The 22222-nt window shown below is 36.0% G+C and overlaps 2 protein-coding genes across 3 annotated transcripts; both read left to right on the forward strand.

Annotated features, from left to right (window-relative positions):
- The first annotated feature begins 98 nt into the window (after positions 1-98).
- On the forward strand, positions 99-3177 carry Spase25 (Spase 25-subunit). Its single transcript, XM_053752341.1, has 5 exons — positions 99-254; positions 831-896; positions 1675-1808; positions 2352-2504; positions 2926-3177. Exons 1-5 carry the CDS (start codon positions 237-239, stop codon positions 3107-3109), a joined length of 555 nt encoding a protein of 184 aa, XP_053608316.1. The 5' UTR covers positions 99-236; the 3' UTR covers positions 3110-3177.
- A 706-nt stretch (positions 3178-3883) lies between these two features.
- On the forward strand, positions 3884-22026 carry Gpo1 (Glycerophosphate oxidase 1). 2 transcript variants are annotated; one of them, XM_053752328.1, is made up of 16 exons: positions 3884-4233; positions 6490-6582; positions 8671-8836; positions 10362-10584; positions 11818-11981; positions 12644-12777; positions 13731-13888; positions 14583-14776; positions 15249-15443; positions 16179-16300; positions 16649-16785; positions 17177-17330; positions 18233-18421; positions 18804-18902; positions 20584-20726; positions 21187-22026. In XM_053752328.1, the coding sequence occupies exons 2-15, from the start codon at positions 6493-6495 to the stop codon at positions 20716-20718; spliced, it is 2160 nt and encodes a 719-aa protein (XP_053608303.1). In that variant the 5' UTR covers positions 3884-4233; positions 6490-6492; the 3' UTR covers positions 20719-20726; positions 21187-22026. The 2 variants fall into 2 exon arrangements, with proteins under 2 accessions (XP_053608303.1, XP_053608294.1); XM_053752319.2 differs by lacking the exon at positions 18804-18902 and adding an exon at positions 19247-19345 and having other exon boundaries at positions 3893-4233.
- The last annotated feature ends 196 nt before the right edge of the window (positions 22027-22222 follow it).

The following is a 22222-nucleotide window of genomic DNA, read 5'->3' on the forward strand; positions in this document are numbered from 1 at the left end:
TAAGATTCAATCAATTCATTCAATACACACGCTCTACACCGCATATACCTACCTACACTAAGCTAAGCAATACACGAACTTGCTTGACTGACATTCTTGACTACGTCAACCAATAATGTCAAATAAACGTCAATCAAAGTCAAAAACTAGCTAGCGGTGTTTTCTTGCTTGAGCGATAAAAACTTAGAAATATAAAAACTGCTGCTTTCCTGCGTTATTTATTTACTTATTACAGTATGGCTGAAACACCTGAGGTAATTTTGAGATATTTTCTTTGTAATATTATTTATGTGGAAGTCAGTCACAAAAAATAAAATCCACGTCATTATGCTCCACGGAAACCCACCCCCGTGCGCCTACTACTATTTTGGATAAGAAAATTTATAATAAAAATACGCCTTGGAATCATGATCTTACTGAACTGACTAAGCCCTCAGAGCTCTGCTTCCTTATAAAATTCAGGATAAAATTTATCAAAAACCAAAAACACTACACACCACTCCACTCTTCACCCTATTTATTGCGATTAGTCTTATTATTTCATCATTTAACACAAAGTCTGAGGTCCATCTTTAAAAACAATTCTTTAATTTATTAAGTTTGGGCTCTTATTTGACAACCTACCTGCACCTTGAGAATTCTGTTGTTGGCTATCAGCTAGCTGTAGAGCTTGTTACCCCTTAATCACTTCATTCACTCAACATCCATGAGACAACATCCATGAAACATGAGAGAATATACTGTGGTCCCATTAGAGTTAAACCACACACTGTAATCACTATTGTATGGAAATGTTGAAACACTGTGCACCATTCATTTTTTATTTTCAGGTTGTAAAAATCAATAAATGGGATGGAGCAGCTGCTAAAAATGCAATTGATGATGCTATAAGAGAGGTAATCCTCATTAATTTCTTTGCACATAATGTTACATGTCCACACATAATGTTACACTGTATTGACCTCTATGGAGCAGCAATAGAGAATAAAGAAATAAAAATATAATGACACTAATTTTCCACCTAGTCCTGAATGTCATCTCAATGTTTTAAATTTAAATAACAGGCATTTTTTTGCAGCTGGTGTCAATATCAGACATGATTGAAAATTCTATAGTCAATTCAATTCTTAAACAATAATTACTCATTGTTCACTTTTACCCATTTGACAAGTCTATTTTTACAAACTTTTAACTTGCAATGTAAAAAGTTTCAAGATAATATCTGCTTACAAATTGACCTATGTATAATTGGGTGGAATCTTGGAACTCAATTTGTAAGCAGATATTACCTTAAGTTAAAGTTTTGAACACATGTTTAGTTTGGGTAACAATCCATTATTATGATAAGCATGACCATAAGCATGATGATGCAGCCAGGAATGGTTCCAGATGTGGGATCTCCTCAATGGGTTACAGCACAGACACAATTCTTTTGTCTTTTTGTCTTATGTTAAAATGTTTATTGATGGTTTATAAGAGATTTCTTCATGTTATTAATTGATAAATTTAGTTTAAAAATACATCAACTAAGTTGAGTTGATGTTTGATTGAGTTTAGCTACATTGTGTGTTGCTAACTGTACCAGTTTAGAAAATATATTTTTTTAACTGTTGCAATCAAACCTAGTTAATAGCAAATAGTTGTAAACACATTGAAAAAAAAAGGGATTTTCAGGTGCTGACAGGTGAACTAAAATGCAAAGAAAGCTTTGCTTTGATTGATGGCCGATTGTTCCTGTGCGCACTGGCTGTGGGTGTCGCCCTGTATGCTCTGCTCTGGGATTATCTGTATCCGTTTCCACAGTCACGGTAAAATTCTGCTCCTTACTCACTTCTCACAGATTAACTGATTCATAACTTGAAAGGGTCTTAAACACTTATCTTAGCTTGTTGCATTTGCCATGATGCCTGGAATCAACATAAAAAACAAATGTAAATTAAAAGTTTTAAAGATTTTGCTGTTTTTCAAGCCGGTACGCAGGCTTGAAAAACAGCAAAATCTTCCCCCCAAAATCAACCCTCTTTGTTATGCCAAAGCAGTCTATTTGCTTTTAACCGTTTTTAGTTCACAGACCCTCGAAAAATCTGCCTCAATTTCATGTATCCATTCATAGAATTTTTGAAAACACGGAAATCAATTTCGGATAATTTATTTTAGGATAAGTGTTATTCCCGATAGCTCCCCGCCCACGGCGAAAAGTATCCTACGTCGCTCTTCTTTCCGTATATTTTGGAATTTGACATAAAAATTCCATTTTGTTTTTGGGTTATTCCCTTGTCAATGATTACTTTTTAAATAATTGCTTTCACATATAACAATATACATTTTCAGCCATAAATGTATAATTACAGATTGGTGCTCATAATTTGTGTGTCTTCGTACTTCATATTAATGGGCATCCTGACGCTGTACACCACCTTCAAGGAAAAAGGAATATTTGTAGTTGCTAAGGAAAAAGTGGGCAACAATCATAGAGTCTGGGAAGCTAGCTCCTATGTTAAGAAGTAAGATCAGTTTGTTGGTTTATCTTTATAATTAAAAAATATATGAGTTCAATCCATTTATCAAATTATTGGTCCAATATTATTGCATATGTTATATAAAGATGAAATTAAACATATCGTAGCGGGAAATGGGGAATTGAACTAGATGACAAAATGACAAAAATACGAATTTGTAGTAATAAATAAATTTTACCAGTCTTAGGATACGCGATAAAAGAATAATTGAAATTTTACTTCGATTCCTTTAAGGTCAAAAGCTAGTGTTATATAAAGATGAAATTAAACATAATATGCATTCATGACATTCACTATATTTATCTTAATCTGTGTCTAATAGGAAGTAATAAGCACATTAAAAAGCTCTTTTTCACAGAGCAACTTAAGAGATGCAAATTAATAAATTTACAATCTTTTTTCTTAGACATGACGACAAATACAACTTAGTGTTGGTGATGCGCGACACTAACGGCAAAACTCGCGAGGCTTCCATCAACAAATCCTTCGCCAACTTCATCGACACCAATGGCACAATCGTCCAGCCCCTGGTCATCAATGAAGTCACCAAGATCTACAACTCGCTCTCTGCAGAGAAGAAGGACAAGTGATGTGTGAATGTGAAGTCTCAAATCGTGTTTAAGGTCTGACATTTTATTAATAAATTATGTTGGAGTAATGATGTTTTTGTTTGGATCCGTTGTTGTTAAAAAGCTATATAATATTGCTTTAGTAATATATGGTCTTCATATATTTGATGAAATAGTATCTATTTACTCATGCCAGACTCGATCCCATTCCATCAGAATAGGTTGACTGGTTTTGCCAGACAGACAGATAATGGCATTATTATACTATCGGCGAACTCAGACGGATGCCGAAACAAATGAACGTTCACTACGTAGTTTGTATATGAGCTTTTCTAATTAAAGGTAAAAATCAATATACGTTGAAACAGTCCGGACCCGTGCTTCATCTAAGTTCCCCAACTGGGTGAAGCACGGGGACTTCGAAGGACCCGTGCTTCAACTGATGACGTTATTGTACAGTGAATCAGTAAATAGTTTTCCCTATATGATTCAAAAAAATCTAAACCATTCTTTAATAGGAGTTAATTTATATGTACCCCTAAAGTTCGGTGAACTATTTCGCGATAATATATAGTCGGAATATGATGTACATCGATTCGCCTCGGTATATGGCTGAGTTCGCCAATAGTGTTTAGCTTACTTATAATCGCAAAACGCTAAAAAGCGGTCTTATTTTTTTAATTTCAATATCATATACTAGATGGCGCTAGCATATAAAATAGGGCGTGATGTCGAGAAGCGTGAAGTTAGTGATGTGCCGTTGTCTATCTGCTGTCAAAAGAAAAATGACTCACTCGAGTGGGAATCTCGGATCGACGGAACAAAAACTCAGCTGGGTTCGGTCAGTCAGTAGGTCGTGCTTTTACCGGGCATGAGGCGCGCCCGGTTGCGCGTTATAATCATTTACGTACGATTAGCTAACTCATTTAGTTAACAGTAATATAGTGTTATTACACTTAAAATAAACTACAAATAGTGATGGATCTAAATAGTGTATAATTTAAACAAATTTCCATACAAATATTAGGTCTAAACACGCGTGAATTGTAACAGTCCGCTAACGTCCTTGCACATTAAATTTAGTTTTTGTTTATTGTAAATTACAGTTAATGATTTTACAAGGTGTTTTCCTTCGATCATAAAAGGTAAGTGCGAGTATAATATTATATTTCGATTGCTTAGCTAGAAATTGCTTTGCTATTTAGTTTTGGATATAATGCATGCATAAAATGTCATTGCTTTTTAAATGCGTTTTCATTTAGCTCATTTTCATGTCAACTTCTAATTTCTTACTAAATTAAAGTCATTAATTTTTCAGTTAATCATGGTATTTCACGCGGTAATTTTTTTCACATTGTCATCAACGTTTTCGTTTTAATAAAATAAATCTTATTCATTTGCTTCGCGTCTACCGATACACATACGATAATATGACATCATCGCGGAGCCGATGGCGCTTTAGTTCAAGGACTCTTTATACAGAATGTAACCATAACCGGGTCTCTGTCAAGGTGAAAGAGGGCGAAATGCAATTAATTTATGTATAGACGTTATATTGTAAGCCTCAATGAATCAGGCATAAGTTAATGTCACTATAAACGGCCTACTATCAAATAGGTACTGTCATGTTGTAATAAATTAATAACACACACTGTATCTCTAGATAACGAGTGAATAGCATTGACATTCATAGTTTAAATGGTGCAATCACTCAATGATCACCTGACTTCACGTGTAGGTACTGAACAAATGGCGCTATTAAAGCGTGCGACGCTGATTATTTCGTAAGCTCAGTCTATTTCGGTTCTGGCTTGAGGATTTGGCGGGTGATGTGATGCTGTATCAGTACTTGGGTCCTCTTTGTTGAAAGTCACATGGTACCGACCGCGTGAAATTCATGTTTGCCTAACCACGAGCTGTCTTAGATAAAATTGGAACTAGATTCAAAGCACGTATAATGTTGCCAACTATTTGATGTAACTCTTTCTTCGCATGTGACATAACTGCGCGGTCAATAGCACTGAAATTATCAGATTATAAATGAAAAAACATTAAAAATCTCCATACAAATTATACTAAAACCAAAGCTGACTGACATTAGCTATACAAAATAAATAATTACGCTCGAAATGTGAATAAACCATGACAATTTTCCTGTTCAGAAATTGTTACCTAATAGTAAAAGGTAGCGTATTGTACCTACGAATGTGTAAACACGTCAATATGTAAACATGAAAAAATAAAGGTCCCAGAACATGTTGCAATTAAGCCTCTTAAATTAAAAAGTACTTAATTAGGTTATATCTTTCCCGGTGCCTCAGAAATCTCTACAAAAATTTGCCTAAATGTAACGGAACAATCCGTCGTTAAACTAATCTATTTCACGTTGAGATAAGACTGAAGAACACGAGACTGGGTAGTGAACATGACCTTGGCTTTTATCGCATCGTTGCCATTACACCAGACAGAGAAGTCGGAAGTGATAATGTATTAATTAGCATTTTTATAACGTGCCTGATAATTGATAGCCGATATCCAGCAGAGGGATTTTGATTGAGAAAACCAGCTGACAGAATACACATTAAATAAATGCGCTTAAAGTTGTAGATAAAAATGCTTGTTAATTCTTTCTCTTCGAGTGTGTTAATTGCTAACACTCAGACAGGGTCAGATTTTATTCAAATCGCCTAAAGGTATCTGACATGGCTTTTACGACTACACCTACCTACCGTGGCTAGTGGCTAGTAATTGCATACACATTAATGAGCTACTGTTCTAACTGTTACACTACTTAGTTGATACTAAAATCGCACCATAGGTTCATACTTACCATAGAAAAAACTATTCAAAGTTCAATGTCATTGAAATTGTATGTAAATGATTAGGACATATCTACGAAATATTCGAATAATTAAGAATGTTTTATATACTTGTATCTTCAAAATGGCTTACGTCATAACTACTTGTTTGATCTAAGGCTGGGAGAAACACTTATTTTAACTAGCTCTATCTACCTAGCTAATTAATTTAATTACCTATATAATGTAATCTGAGATATTTTTTACCTAAGTATACTTATGTAATAAAGTTTGTACATGTCCATGCATACATCAGTCAGTCATCTATTACGAAGTTCTAACCATATCCTTATATTTCGGAGTAAGTCGTCTCGTAATCATATTTTATTTTATCGTTATATTTTCAGTTTAGTTTTTGCATTGATTTAATTTTTACGCGTTTGTGGAGAAGATTTAAAAAAAATATCTTATTGAAATCTTTTTTCTTTCTAATCATTTCTGTATTTTAATATAAATCGTTAACTTTCATGCATGCATTGTATATAAGTATGCTGCACAATAATGCTCAAATAAAAACTGACTAATACATTTCTTTATTTCTAGACAATGTCGCGAAGAAGAGTAATAATAGGCGGCGCAGGAGTCGCCGGTGCAGCGATAGCAGCGTGGGCACTCTCGGCGGATGATTCACTTGCCGTGAGTATCGTAATAGCGGGAAATCAGACATTCGTGACGTCACAGCATTCACAGCTGTAGCAATGGGTTTTGTCTAGACATATATATGCATTCCGATGCTTATGGTTCTTTAGTTTCTTTCTGCAAATTAATATTAGTATTTCAATGTTAGGAACGTTTCAAAGTATGTAAAAATACTCGGGAGTATTTTTCCACGCGGGAATCGCTGTCTTTTCTCAGTATATGTTGCGTATACAACGTTTTATTTTACAACTAGTTTTTGACCACAGCCTCATGTTTGACCTTGTATATATGAAGATATAGTTAAAGACCCGATGGTCATTAACTATATCTATTGCAAATTTCATCAAATCGGCTCAACCGTTTGACCGTGAAAACGTCAAACCGTTCATCAAAGCGAAATAAACGTCAGGCGGAAAATAAACTTTCGCATCTATAATATTAGTATGGATTAGGTATAGTAAAATTAAAAACATCCATATTCTTCGTTACTAAACACACTGGATATCAAATTTAGGATTACGTGTTGCTGATCACTCAACAATCTACTTATTAGAAGTAATAAACATTACATATTTACATAGATATATTAAATCATCTGACAATTACATGATATACAATCACGATCGCGTTCCGTGATATGCTATGTTGTTTTTATCAAATATTTTTCCATTCTTTTTTAGAACATTTTTATATCGACATTAATTTCGATGATTGTCATCCATTAATTTCTTTAATTAGTAATTCTATAACATTATGTAATTAGAGTAAAAAACGTTCTTCAGTTTCAATGCGGATCGATTCTTACTTCATAAATATTCGATCATTGATTGATTTTTGATGATTTACACATTGAACAATCATGAATTTGAAAATGATAGGCCATTATGAAATATTGCATTTTAATATTTGGATTTTTACCGCTTTCTGTGTAGTACAAGTATAAAGTACAAAGGGATGTAATAGATCTAGAGGCCATGGGTTCGAATCCCATCGTTTATATTGATGATATTTTTCACTTATTTCGGGAAAGACCAACATTTTTGTATACGGGTGGATAAAAAGAAAGATAAAAGAAAGATATGGCGTGGACTGACTTCATCCATTCCATTAAAAATATTATTTAACATTTTGTTTATCTACATTGAACTGATCCAATAGAACGTTAGTATCATCGGTACATTTTTATTTTCCGAAAACTGTTTTCACTGGTAGCTCGTGTTGTGATGCGTATGGTAAATTTGGCTGTGGGCCAAATGAATTGCACTGTATCAGACAAGTTCATGAGGCACTTACGTAAGTTTGTTAGAAAGTAGATGATGAATGCCAACATTGACTGTGATACGTATACTTTATCCGTACTAATATTATAAATACGAAAATCTGTCTGTCACAGTTTCACGGCCAAACTTCTGGGCCGATTTTGATGAAATTCGGAATAGATAGGTATAGATAAAACGGGGTTTTCAAACTCAGGCAACGACGGGCGGAGCTTTGGGCAACAACTAGTTTTATAAGGAGTTATCAGTTAATTATTAAATTTAACAATTTTAAACAAAACTATGAAGGCAAGTAAGGAAGTTCCTTCGGTTCCATAGTAATGTATTAGGTACTCTTCCATTGCCTAGCTTTCTCCCATTTAAATTTGGGGCCGTATACCTGATAAAATTAAACGAAATCATAAAGTTGAGAAAAATGTTTTACATAAGTATCTACATAATCATTTCTAATATACAAGGAAAAAATAACAACTTTATCTATTCTGTGATAAGTTTACTCACGAAGTTTCGAGCTGTGCGCAAGATCTTCGAACGGCATAGTCACTAGCTAACTAGTTGTTTCCCGCAGCTTCGACCGGGGCAAAATGTATCGGGTAATCGGGTGCGTTTGTCATACAAAATCCCACATCCGGCCTATGTTTGACCTCGGATCTTTAAATATATATGCGTAGGTACCAAATTTCATCAAAATATTTTTATAATTTGTAGTACTTATGCATGGATGATTAATAAGAGGAATCATCTGGTTCTTGTTGAGTGAGTTGAGCTGTTGTTCTTCAGATTCAAGTGAAATTCCTATCGTTTCCAGAACTGGTATAAACCCACAGTCGCGGCCAGGACAGAGCGCAAGAAGCGCCCCCTACCGTCGAGAGCGGAGCAGGTAGCAGCTTTACAAGCTGGCCACCAGTACGACATCCTCATCATCGGAGGGGGCGCCACAGGCGTCGGCTGCGCGCTGGATGCCACCACCAGAGGTAATTTTATTAATTGGTGACTAATGCCACGAATACACTATGGGGTGACATTTTGATACGCTACATATCGTTCTTTCATTACAATTTATATGAGTAACATCAACGATGTGGTTGCCATTGTTGCAGAGTGTTGCGCAATAGTCTATTTGTGGCTTAATGCTGATTCCACACTATCGCGGAACTCATATCCCCACGCGAATGATTGTACATTGCGTAGTTTGTATGTGAGCCTTTTTGCAGCGTGGAATGTACATTGGAATCGCAATCGCCACAATGACGAACTGTTCGTTGTTAGTGTGAGGCCGGCATAACAAATGTAATAATTATATTCATATGCCGGCTACACACTATCGTCGAACTAGACGGATGCTGACGCGAATGAATGTGTGAGAACTTTTATTTACCGCAAAGGAAATTTAGCTTTGTATGCGGAATCCGCTAAAATTTGGCGAATGGTGTATAGCTGGTATTAGACTTCTAAAACATACCCTCAGTTTTGATATTCATATCAGGGACTTATCCCATTTTGTTTGGAGTCTGCTCCTCGCTTTATTCTCTTATGTCGACTAGACAAGCAAGCAACACCGGAAGTCCTATTAGACTAATTAATATAAGACTATGTAACAATGTGTATAAAAGAAATTTCATCTCATTTCAAGAAACAGCTTATGTTATTATTCACTATCAACTTTCGTAGGTAGGTGGTAAATTATACACTTGTTTTTTTATAGCGATGAACGGCTGGTTAATCTTGATAAAACTATCTTTAGTTTGGTTAATGTATGACCTTCCGACGTCAGTTAGCTGATCGTGCTTCCCACTAGAGTTACATAGATAATGCCTCACGACCGCTTTCTCAAATACGATATGCAGTGTTTACATACGTATGTACTTAGTATTCAAGTTCAAACATTTCATTGCATATTACAGATAAATAATACAATTGTGGGTAGTATAGTCTGTAAATTGTAGAAAATAATTGATGCCGCATTATGGCTGGCAACATTGGGAGTTTTTCAACCAAGCTTGACCATTCATATATAAATCACTTATTAAATGACTACCCAACTTTTAACATCTTTGCGACCGCTGACTTAAAGACTAGGATTATTGTGGTCGATTCTTTTTTAAAATTCTGACTTAAATATAACCTTTATATTTGAATTTGAGAGTTTCTTTAACTAGTACTAACGAAATTTAATATGGAAAAATTGTAAATGTCTTCATAGTTATTCATTTATCTAAGTTTTTTTTTATTTAGTAAATATAATTGTGAGTTTCCGAATAAATAAAACAAAATAAATAAATAACTTCTATTTGGTATTGCAATGGCAAAAAATACAATTTTTACAGACCACAATCTATATATGCTCTGAGGATTACATCCAATATTTATTTTTATAGAACTAAGTAGTTACCATTGTAATTATTATGCATTACATTTTGTAGATGCGCATAAGTGCCCTTTTCTCGTGGAACATCACAAATAAAAAGAAGACATTAACATAGAGAAATATAATTCTAGGGCTCCGCACAGCTCTGGTCGAGAAGGACGACTTCGCCAGCGGCACTTCGAGCAGGAGCACCAAGTTGATCCACGGCGGCGTGCGGTACCTGCAAAAAGCTATTATGCAGCTCGACTATGAACAGTACAAAATGGTGAAGGAGGCGTTACACGAACGAGCGAATATGTTGGAAGTCGCGCCGCATCTAACGCGGCCGTTGCCTATTTTATTACCAGTGTATAAGTGAGTGAAATTTTTATATTTTATTACTAGCTGCGCCCCAGAGCAGCACATATAATAGCGTATATGTTATTCCAGGTTATATTCTAACCGTGTATCAAAACATAACAATCGGTCCAGTAGATTTTGCGTTAAAGAGTAATAAACATACATAGTTACACACAGCCTCACAAACTTTCGCATTTATAATATCAGTAGAATTAGTAGGATGTGGGAATTATTAATCAGTGGGCGAAGTGCAGGTTTGCATTTCACATCTCACCATCGCGAACCAATCACATTGCAGTGTGGTTATCGTTGCGTCACAATGGCGCAATGTGATTTGTTCGCTCGTCTCACTTCGAATCGATTCGATGGTGAGAAGTGAAATGCAAACCCGCACTAACCCCTCAGAACACTTGATTAAAGTCAAGTCGACGTTTCGGCACCGCTAGGAAGTCGTTCTCAAGGCGAGTTAAAAAGTTACAACTTTTTAACTTCTTACTAAATGACCTCGAATTTTTCTCACTCGTCATCACATTTTTACCAATTTCTTTAATTAATTTGCGAAAAATAAAAAAGTGGTACTACAATAAGTTACACTAGATAATTGGTATTCATTTACACTAGGTTAGGTAGGTTACACTAGATAATTGGGATATTCATTCTGTCTTCATATCATCCTAATTTCGGCAGTCAAAAATAAAAATGTACTATTGGTATCGCAGATCAATGAGTAAGAAGATAACAATGTAATTAGTTTGGCTAGCAACAATGGTAAACGATTCTTTTTATTTACTATATTGGTTTTATCACCAACGGCGGAATTTTCACAAAGAAAATCCAATCTAATCTTTACGGTATGAATAACAAAACGTGTTTATCATGAGTTAAATGACACGTGGAGTGCACGTGTTTTAAACGTCTTTCTCCTCTTAGGAATGCTATTGATATCTATCAGTCGCCAAGGCTACGTGTTCCTTATACGACATCCACGGGAAGATATGGTGTGGTCAAAGTATAGGTTGGAATCGCACGTCGTCGTGTTATTAAACGAGTCTAAACTAAAAATTGAACTATTTTGGTTTTTTTTGTCAAATTGTTCAACAGTAGCGACGCCCTCATCGCGTGTTAGTTTTGCGAATAAATATACAAATTACGATATCTCGAACAGGCACATAAGAAACTAAGACTCTTTTGGTTTGTTTGTTTTTTGGTCTCTTCTGGACGTTTGGTTTTAACATTTATTTTTTACAGATGGTGGCAAGTCCCCTACTACTGGTTCGGCATAAAGATGTACGACTTGGTGGCTGGCGACCGAAACGTCAAGAGTTCCTACTACTTGTCCAAAAAGAACACCCTCGAATTGTTCCCTATGTTGAAATCTGACAACCTTTGCGGAGGCATCGTATATTATGATGGTAAATTTTTAAAACTTGTTAATATATAGACCCAGCAGTGGGTCACGGAGGGCCTCAGGTGATGATGATGATAGTCTTATACAGAGATGGATTTATGCCCGCGTGCTAACTGGGCGTAAATACGTAAACATTCTTGTCTAAATGTCTAAATGTCTGTACACCCTGATGTCTGGAACTACGGAATGGAATTTGATGAAACTTTTTTATTGTGTAGTTATTAAGACTGGGCAACATAAACTCATTTTGAAAACTGAAACACCATACAGCATTGCATATAATTCGGTATCATAATACAACAGCTAAAACTCATCATTATCATATCGAGTGTGTTGTTGGTAACTCTGCTAGTCAGATTATATTCAAGTCGCCTAAGGGCATTGACATGACTTTTACGATTGAAACACCGCCATCTAGTGGCAGGTAGTCGGATAATAGCTAAACTATTAGAAATATGAAAATGGCGCTTTAGAAAAAGCTGTTCAGCCAGATAAACATTTTCTGTTGATGTATAAAAATCTAAGAATTGAAACACCTCATGTGGAACTCTAAGAGACAATCTGCGCTATGGCATATACGGAAGTGGTTGGATTTATAAGACGCCAGAGTCATGAAGTCTACTCGAATGAATTCCCGAGCATAATCTAGTAATTATAAATATTCAGGTCAGCAAGACGACGCACGTATGAACCTAGCTATCGCGCTTACGGCCGCCCGCCACGGGTGCACCATCGCCAACCACATCAGTGTCACGCAACTTTACAAGACCGCCGGGAAACTTAGCGGCGCTCGAGTGAAGGTAACTTTATCCTATTAAAGTAATATAAATGAAAGATATATATTAAATTTGTTATTTATCAATGTATGTACAAGAAACCTAAAATATAGATTTAAAAATGTAGATTTTTTCTTAGCCTTTGTCGATTCGGTTAGACCTAGGTGCAGCTTATAAAAGTAATATAAATGAAAGTATATAATAAGTTTCTTATTTATTTATCAATCTATGAACCTTAAAATATAGACTGAAAAATATGCATTTCTTCTTATCATTTGTCGATTCAATTAGACTGGTATGTGCAGCTGGTCTTTGATGGTTTAGTTTAGCCTTTATAATACCGGTTAGATCTAGGTGCAATCGGTAGCAGATGGTTAATTGTGGATTTAAGATCAGATACTAATCCATGTTTTTAGACGTTACTAAAACTACTTCATCTAAAAGTAAATAGATAGAATACATAAAGTCAATACGGTCGAAAATCGTATGCACTCGTTTCCAGATACTAAGTCGCATTTATGTCAGGTCTAATGAATGATACATTTATCAATCTGACAAACATGATACGTAAAGGTGCAACTAATGCCGTGTCCGCAGCGACAATTTTCTAACTAAACATGTTAGGAAACCCGCCCGTCCGCTGCGCCTATTGTTGTTATGTCTGTTTACTCCATATTGCGCTGTGCTGACCTACGTCTTTCTTTAGTGAACGCTAACACAAAATGAGTCACTTCCCCTCCCCGCAGGCGAACGCGAGGCATGTTATCCATTCGGTTTGGAAAACATGTTCTTGTTATTATTCTAACATAACTGTTAGGGCACGCCCCTAATCGGTTAGTAAAACATGTTTTTGTGTTTGCTTACACGAAAACACGGCGCTGCGGACTCGGCTTAACGATGTTTGGTTACACCTGCACATCATGCTACATGGTTTAGACGAACCATATTAAAAATATATGAAACAAACAAATCCCCAGGACGAGATGACTGGCAAGGAGTGGGACGTGAAAGCCAAATGCATCATCAACGCGACCGGCCCCTTCACAGACAGCATCCGCAGGATGGACGAACCCACCGTCAAGGAGATCTGCTGCCCGTCCTCCGGCGTCCACATCGTGTTGCCAGGATACTACAGGTGATACACAGTCAATACTATCACTACATAGTATAAAACAAAGTCGGTTCCCACTGTCTCTCTGTTCCAATTTATGCTTATCTATATCTTTAAAATTACACAACTGATTTGCGGGGTTTTTTTAAATAGATAGTTTGATTCCTGAGGAATGTTTAGGTTATTATGGTTTTAATCGAGTTAAGCCGGGGTGGGCCGTTAATATTATAAATGCAAATGTCTGTCACGATTTCATGGCACAAGCGTGGCGAAACCACTCGGCCGATTTTAATTAAATTTGGAATAAGTAGTAGTGACCCGAAGTCTACATTTATTACATCATATATGTTGCCCGAGGCTTCGCTCTTGTGGGTATTGTGAGATAAAATATAGCCTATAGCTATTTTGGATAATGTACCTTTCTAATGATGAATGAATTTTTGAAATCGGTTCGGTAGTTTCGGAGATTACCCGCCTCAAACATACAAACTCACAAACGCTTACCTCTTTATAATAATAGTATAGATGATAAGATAACACGTCTTGTATTATTAGTACTGGGAGTAAGTACCGCGTACGATGCCACAAGATATTTTTCACTTCTCATGCTCGTTAAAATTTCAATTATGATTGGATGTAAGCTGCCTAAAAATAGATTTTAAATTCTAGAGCATAAAGTGAAATCTCCGTCTATGAATTTGTTGTTGAAATCTTCCAGTCCAGAACATATGGGCCTGCTGGACCCCGCGACGTCCGACGGCCGTGTCATCTTCTTCCTGCCGTGGCTGAAGGGGACCATCGCGGGCACCACGGACCTGCCGTGCCAGGTCACGCACAACCCCAAGCCCACTGAAGACGAGATTCAGTTCATTCTGACCGAAGTCAAGAATTATTTGAATCCAGATGTTGAAGGTACGCCTTGTTGTTTGTTTTTAATGTTTTATTTTACAATTTTGTGTACATCAAAATATGATACATACAATATTTCTATTTCAATTATTATCTTTTAGTAAGTTTTTAGTATGACATGGTGAGTCCTGGTCCTGTAATACACCCTGAATACCTAGGATAGGCTCCATATTCAGTCATAATATATTAGTTGTGTTATATTGTTGGCGTTCCATTTGTGGCGCTGCGATAAAATTCGAACGTTTATGGTGCCTTACAAAAGCGCTCGTGTCTATGGGTGTGCTTCAAAGCTTTCACGTGTTGCCGGCTATACATTATCGCGAAATAGTTTTCGGCATACATTGCTGGTTTTTATGTTATTATTGCGGTAATGGTCGTTTGTCTGTGTTCGGCGATAGTGCTTAGCCGGAATATCATTTAGATTTTTCTATTCGATCGATCTCCTAAATACAATGAAATGGTTGTATACCCGTAGTCCGGCGCGGCGACGTGCTGTCGGCGTGGTCGGGCATCCGGCCGCTGGTGTCGGACCCGAACAAGGAGGACACGCAGTCGCTGGCGCGCAACCACATCGTGCACGTGTCGGGCTCCGGGCTCGTCACCATCGCGGGCGGCAAGTGGACCACCTACCGCGCCATGGCGGCCGAGACCATTGATGCTGCTATCCAGAGTATGATAACCAGAGAATGGATATTCTAATGCATATTTATCTAAACTTCGACGTAGTATTAACATAGAGTAGATAATACCACCTCTAAAATATAATTATTAATTATTACTAATAATATATAAAATAAATAATAATAATAATTACTAAAATTCAGTCAGATTAAGATTTTATAATGATTTTAATATGATTAAATAATGTAAATGAAATCCAATAAAAAATCATGATTTTTAAATCATGGTGAAAAATATATTTTATATTTTAGAAACGATATTAATCTCTCTGTGTTACTACTATGTCGAAGTTTAGGTAAATATGCACTAGAATATCCGATTTCTGATGATAACACTACAGTCTGTATATATTAATAACTAGCTGCACTCCGGGGCTTCGCTCCCGTGGAAATATCGGGACAAAAAGTACCCTATGTCCTTTCCCGTATTTCAAACTACGTGTATGCAAAATTTCAAGAATATTGGTTGAGCGGGTAAAACGTGAAGAGGTAACAAACAAATTTACTTTCACATTTATAATATTAGTTAGGTAATGAATCTGGTGATAGATACAAGCTCTGCTGAGTTCAGACAAGGCTCTCACAATATTAGATTGATTCTACACTGTTAGTTCATAGTCATTTGTTGTTTGATTTGTATCATAATCTCCTGCGGTATCTTTATAGTTTTTGCTATTGATTAAAGAAAATTGATAAAAATATGAAATACAATTTTGCCTTTTCAGGTGCTAATCTGAAACCCCTGTATCGCGATTGCCAGACCGACGGATTTTTGATCGAAGGCGCGCACGGATGGACCCCTACTATGTATATCAGATTAGTACAGGACTTCGGACTCGAAATGGAGGTAAACTTTGAAGATTAATATGATACTAATATGCCATCCACTATATGCTATAGGTATAATTCCTTCAATAAAGAATTTAAATCATCTAATATTCTTCTTTTCAAGTCTTTTTAACATTGTCAAATAAACTGTTCACCTATAAAGTGAGCCAGTCAACTATATACTTTAATATTTAAACTATCAAAAAATGTGTTACTCCACCTAACCAATTTTCGGCTACTTCCTTGCCATTCAACCATAGATTAAATAACATTAATGTCAATGTCAAAATATATTATTTTTAAATACAAAAGGAGTTCTTGATCAAAACGTTAAATAAAAAGGTTTCCTTTTTGTAATATATTCCAGGTAGCACAACACTTAGCGAAATCGTACGGCGACCGCGCGTTTGCAGTGGCCAAGATGGCCGCCATGACAGGCAAGCGCTGGCCAATCATCGGCAAGAAAATGCATCCCGAGTTCCCGTACATTGACGCTGAAATCAGGTAGGTTTTAGGTTATCTACCTTTGTTAACTGCTTTACTACACTTGCCACTTGCTTCCGATAAAGGAAAAACAACAACTTGCACACTTGTTGACAGTTTAAAATCTTTAATAATCGTAAAAGTCATGTCAGATGCCCTTAGGCGATTTGAATAAAAGCTAAAACCAGGCAATAATACAACTTTTACAACTGTCTGTTTCCTGTCATACCTTCATTCACTTTTAAGACTTTCATATAATTCACGCAAAATTTCCTGTGTGGTTGTCGTTGCGTCATAATGGCGCAATGTGATTGGTTCGCTGCGTCTCACTTCGAATCGATTCGATGGTGAGAAGTGAAATGCAAACCCGCACCTCGGCCACTGTAGACACCCCGTTAATGTTATATTCTAGATACGGCGTCCGCGAGTACGCGTGCACGGCCATAGACATGATCGCGCGGCGCCTGCGGCTGGCCTTCCTCAACGTGCAGGCGGCGGCCGAGGCGCTGCCCGCCATCGTCGACATCATGGCCGAGGAGCTCAATTGGAACGACGCTGAGAAGAAGGTTCATATTTATCTTTACTATTAGGTGACGGATGAAAGGCGACTGCATGTTGCTGAGATGAGGATGCTTCGATGGATGTGTGGAGTGACAAGGATGGATAAGATAAGAAACCAATATGTGAGAGGAAGTCTCAAGGTAGCACCAATCATAGGATAATTGGAAAGTAATATAATAGGCTTCGATGGTATTGTCACGTTATGAGAAGGGAGGAAAATAATATTGTAAGAAAGGTTATGAAATTGAATGGGAAAAGAAGTAGGGGCAGGTCGAAGAAGAGGTGGATTGAATGCGTTAGGCAGGATATGACTAAAAAGGAAGTAACAGATCGGTTAACATCAAACAGGGAGAAGTGAAGGAGACTGACATGCTGAACCGACCCCACATAAAGTGGGATAAGGGTAGGCTGATGATGATATTCCTACTATTATCATAGCCTACTTTATTTATTTCTTTATTTCATCATCTTACTACAACCATTACAGTTACAAACTATTGCGATAGTGCAATTTAAATATCACATCCTGTAACATATTATATATAAACTTACTCGTGTGAATTAACTCGGTGTGCAAGCAAATAAATCGATCTCATTGGCTATGAGATTAAGTGTGCGCAGCGCCCATGTCATAGTTCCTACATTTGAATTTCGAACGCCTCCATGTTGGGCTATCGTAGCTGAGAAGAGTATCGTTTAAAACATTCAAGGAGTTAAAAAAAAATCTGAATCAAATGAAAAAAGGAGGCTACAAGAGTGACGTGTGTAGTTTGGGTTCTTTGTTGACAGTCCGATAGGAATCACTTAAGATCCATAATTTTACTATTATATATTTAGTTGCTATGTATATACCTTTGTCAATAAATATTTTTTATGTTTCCAAAATTAATTATAATTAACATTCTAGCGACAAATCCAATTAGCCAGCGAATTCTTGGCCAACGAGATGGGCCAGATGGTGAACCGTGCCAGCCGCGACAAGATTCCCATCAACCTCAGCAAGGACGAGATCCAGACCTACATCAAGCGGTTCCAGATCATAGACAAGGACAGGAAGGGCTTCGTCTCCATCAACGATATCAGGAGAAGTCTCAAGGTATCATAGATATACATCTAACTAGACAAGATCCCCATCAATCTCAGCAAGGACGAGATCCAGACCTACATCAAGCGGTCCCAGATCATAGACAAGGACACACATCTTTAAAATTTTACTAGAGGCACGGTCACCCTATTTTCATGAAACGTTAAAATTTGTCGCTAATAATTGCTGTCACTCCAGTATAAGCTAGCTCAACAATGAATAATACATCAGGTTCGATTCCTGACCTTATCGAAAATATAACTGGAATCACTGAACAACATTTGTAAAAAGTACTTTGTATAGTCGGTAACTTAACGAATTTCTGTTCTATTGTGAAACAGCATAAACTAGTTACTATTTTGTATTAATTTAATATTACACCTAATGTTTATAGAGCATGGGTTTGAAGCCAAGCCACGAGGAAATTAGCGCTATTCTCTCAGAAATTGATGTCACTTACAACGGCCAACTGGAAATTCAAGATTATCTGCAGGTAGACCATTAGTCGCGAACTGTATCTGGGATCAGGTCAATGTGCGCTCTTTGTTTGACATCATCTCATCTGCGCCTAAAATAGAAGGGAACGCGGCCATTTCGAAATTGAACGTCAAAATGGTTGCATATTTCAGAATGTTCCATGGAATATTCAACGTATGACATTTTTTTTTCATTGCAGGTTTTTGTTGGTTTATGGTAGATTTTGAGTAATTAGTAACTTTTCGTTTTGATAAATTTCGTTAAAAATATGTTGAATTCCATGTAACACTGTTCGGGTGGGGTATCCTTCCATTAAAATGCAGTTTGTCCATGCATTGTTGAATGTCGTTGTATTCACAGAATTACGGCGAGGAGGTGACCGGCGAACAGTTGCACGAAATTCTGAAAGAGATCGACACTAACATGAACGGACAAGTCGAACTCGACGAGTATTTGCAGGTGCATATCTTTGTGCCTGATAAATAAATTGTCTATGGTTGAGTGAACGGTTTGGCTTTCTGGTGTTCAGAAATATGAGAATTAAAATTGATTTTGTGGGGACCGATCTTTCCAGATTTTTGTTTATTTTCTTTTACAATTTCATACTTAATTTTAGGCAGATAAAACAAATATTACAGATAGACCAATAAATTCAAAAATACTCACAAATAAATGGATTTAGCTTGAAATGGTTTCATAGACCACTTGAGTTCCAGGCTAGCCATTTCTTATTTGTAATACATTTAAAACTAAAATTATATATAGCTATTAACTTATTTCAAAATATTAGTAATCTCTTACAGGTAACTTTAAAAAATAATCATAAACATTGAGTGGATTGCTCTAAAACTATATGATTTTATAAAATTATTTTATAAACTGTATCAAACATACATTTGCATACAGGTTACATTATCACCTAAGTATAGTCAAAGATTCTTATATTTCTGACTAGGGGCTTGGTATGCATGCAAGTTTACTTGCGTTCCTAAAAGACTGCTTAAGTTTGCAAGTGTTTGTCGTGTGTCATGTAGGGAGTGTTTTTATATCTGTGATGTATCTCCAAAGCAATCGAAATAAGCGAAGCATCATTAACATAGATATAGTAATTACCCAGTTCTTGCTTTCCTCATTAACTAACTTTCATTTATGCATGTGCTTAGCTTATTAGAAGTTACTTATTAGCTGAATTTTACTTTATTAATTACCAAAATAACGTTAAGGTTTAACGTTACTATTTTTTTCGTTTAACAAATCTTAATTACCTAAACTTCTAATCACTAATATTATATTAATGAAATATTTAGATTTTTATTAATTGTGGTTTTTTTATAATATTTCCGTAATACATTTTAGTATTAGCAGATTAATCTTTCATTATATTTTCTTCACTGAAAAATGTCTTTGGAAGCCGTTTTTAAGTTTCTTTGATCATATCATTAGTGTTGCAAATCAAAACTATTCATTGCACTGGTGCAATACAATTTGTACTGTAACAGTACAGTTTGTCTGTAAAGAATAGAAAACTATATTTCTTTACAATTGCAATTCCTAATAAAATAGGTTGATATACAGTAAACACCCAGTTTTGCCACCCAAGAGACACTACGCCCACACTAAAGTGTGGGCAGACTAATAATTTGATTAAAGAAACTTAAGTGTAATACAAACTTAACACAAAAATGTATGTATGACAGATGATGTCGGCCATCAAGTCTGGTCACGTGGCGTACTCCCGATTCGCGAGGATGGCGGAGATGGAGGAGGAGCATCATGAGAAGGAGGTCCTCAAGAAGAAGATCTCAGTCGAAAGGAGTGGAGGTGGCTTGTAAATGCCTCGGTGAGACTTGCGACTTTGTAATTGAATAAGTTTTAACAAAAATGTTTTTTTACAAGCTTTTACTTTGCTTTATTTATCCTAAATTCTGTCTGTTTGTAATTAAATCTTGCAAATTAAATATCATCACCATAATAAGCTTGACCTGATGGTGCACCCATGATGGGCTCCAATGAGGGAACTAAACAACGGTTGTCATGTCATCATCACAACAAGATCTTTCTGACTACAATAAAAGCTTGTGGCAACCAAATTTTTTTACAAAAAAACTTGTCTTACAAGCTGCTATTATTGATTACCTATTTTGTTTTGGGGTGGTGTCGTATGGGAAGGTAAATTTTATGGCATGGGAACAGAGTCAAAGACAGGGACAAGAACCTGGTTCTGAACCTGACTGATGAACTCTTTATAATGGCAGCTGAAATGAAAAATGCACGAACAATAAATTATTTTCTTTTTTCAGATAAACATGAAACTCACTCGCAACAACATATAGATATTAAGCAAGCAGTACACAAATAACCTGTCCGAAGTATTATTTCCTAAGAAAATGTACAACATATTTTTTTTTATTTAACGAAATAACCTGTAATAATTAATTTTAAGCCTCCCAAATATCTATTTAAGTAACAAAAATATACATTTTCAAATCACTTATCGAGATATTTAACTCGAATAATTATTATTTTTTAACACTTGAAGAATTGAAGATTATGGCGCGTTCCCATTGCTGAGTCGCGCTCTGTTGCGACGACGCAATACGTTGTAGCTCTGTCGTGCTCCGTTGTTATAGGGTTTCGCACTGACGTGAGTTGACATACGTCGAAACTTCATACAATATGTTCTACGTTCTTCTGTGTTGTTTCGTCGACGGATGTCAACATGACGGAGGACGTCGCAGCGCAACTGAGCAATGGAAACTCGCTCTAAATGTAATAGATTATCAATGTAAGAATTATATGTTAATTTATTACAAAATCTTACAAGGAATATTAGTTAATAAGTAGTAACATTTGAATATAATTTGGTTGTAAAAATCAAAGCTCATTAGTGATATTTAAAATTCTATTTTTCTTATTAATTTTATGTATTATATATTTTGTTTGAATTGGACATGAGTGTACTAGATTCTATATCATAATTCACTGATTGAATAAAGCACAATGCTATGAAACGACCCATCTGACCGATCATAATTGTAAAAAGACACTAATTTAAAATCATTTTCCTATCAAAATTTGGTAAAATTATAGTTGTAATTCTTAAATACTTTGATTGTGCAATAAAATGAGATTAAATCATATTATCGTGTTATTTTTTGTAGTATTATTCTTCTATGCGTATCGACCTGATTGAAACTGGCAATTGGCAAATAATTCGTCGAACTTGGCGGTTTCGATGTACATTGCTTGTTTTAACGGTAATAAATATCTCATATACAAACCACGCAATGTACGTTAATTCGCATCGGGCGTCTGTCGGAGTGCGGCGATAGTCGG

The sequence above is a fragment of the Plodia interpunctella genome, chromosome 1 (assembly GCF_027563975.2).
Source record: "Plodia interpunctella isolate USDA-ARS_2022_Savannah chromosome 1, ilPloInte3.2, whole genome shotgun sequence".
Taxonomy (NCBI): Eukaryota; Metazoa; Arthropoda; class Insecta; order Lepidoptera; family Pyralidae; genus Plodia; species Plodia interpunctella.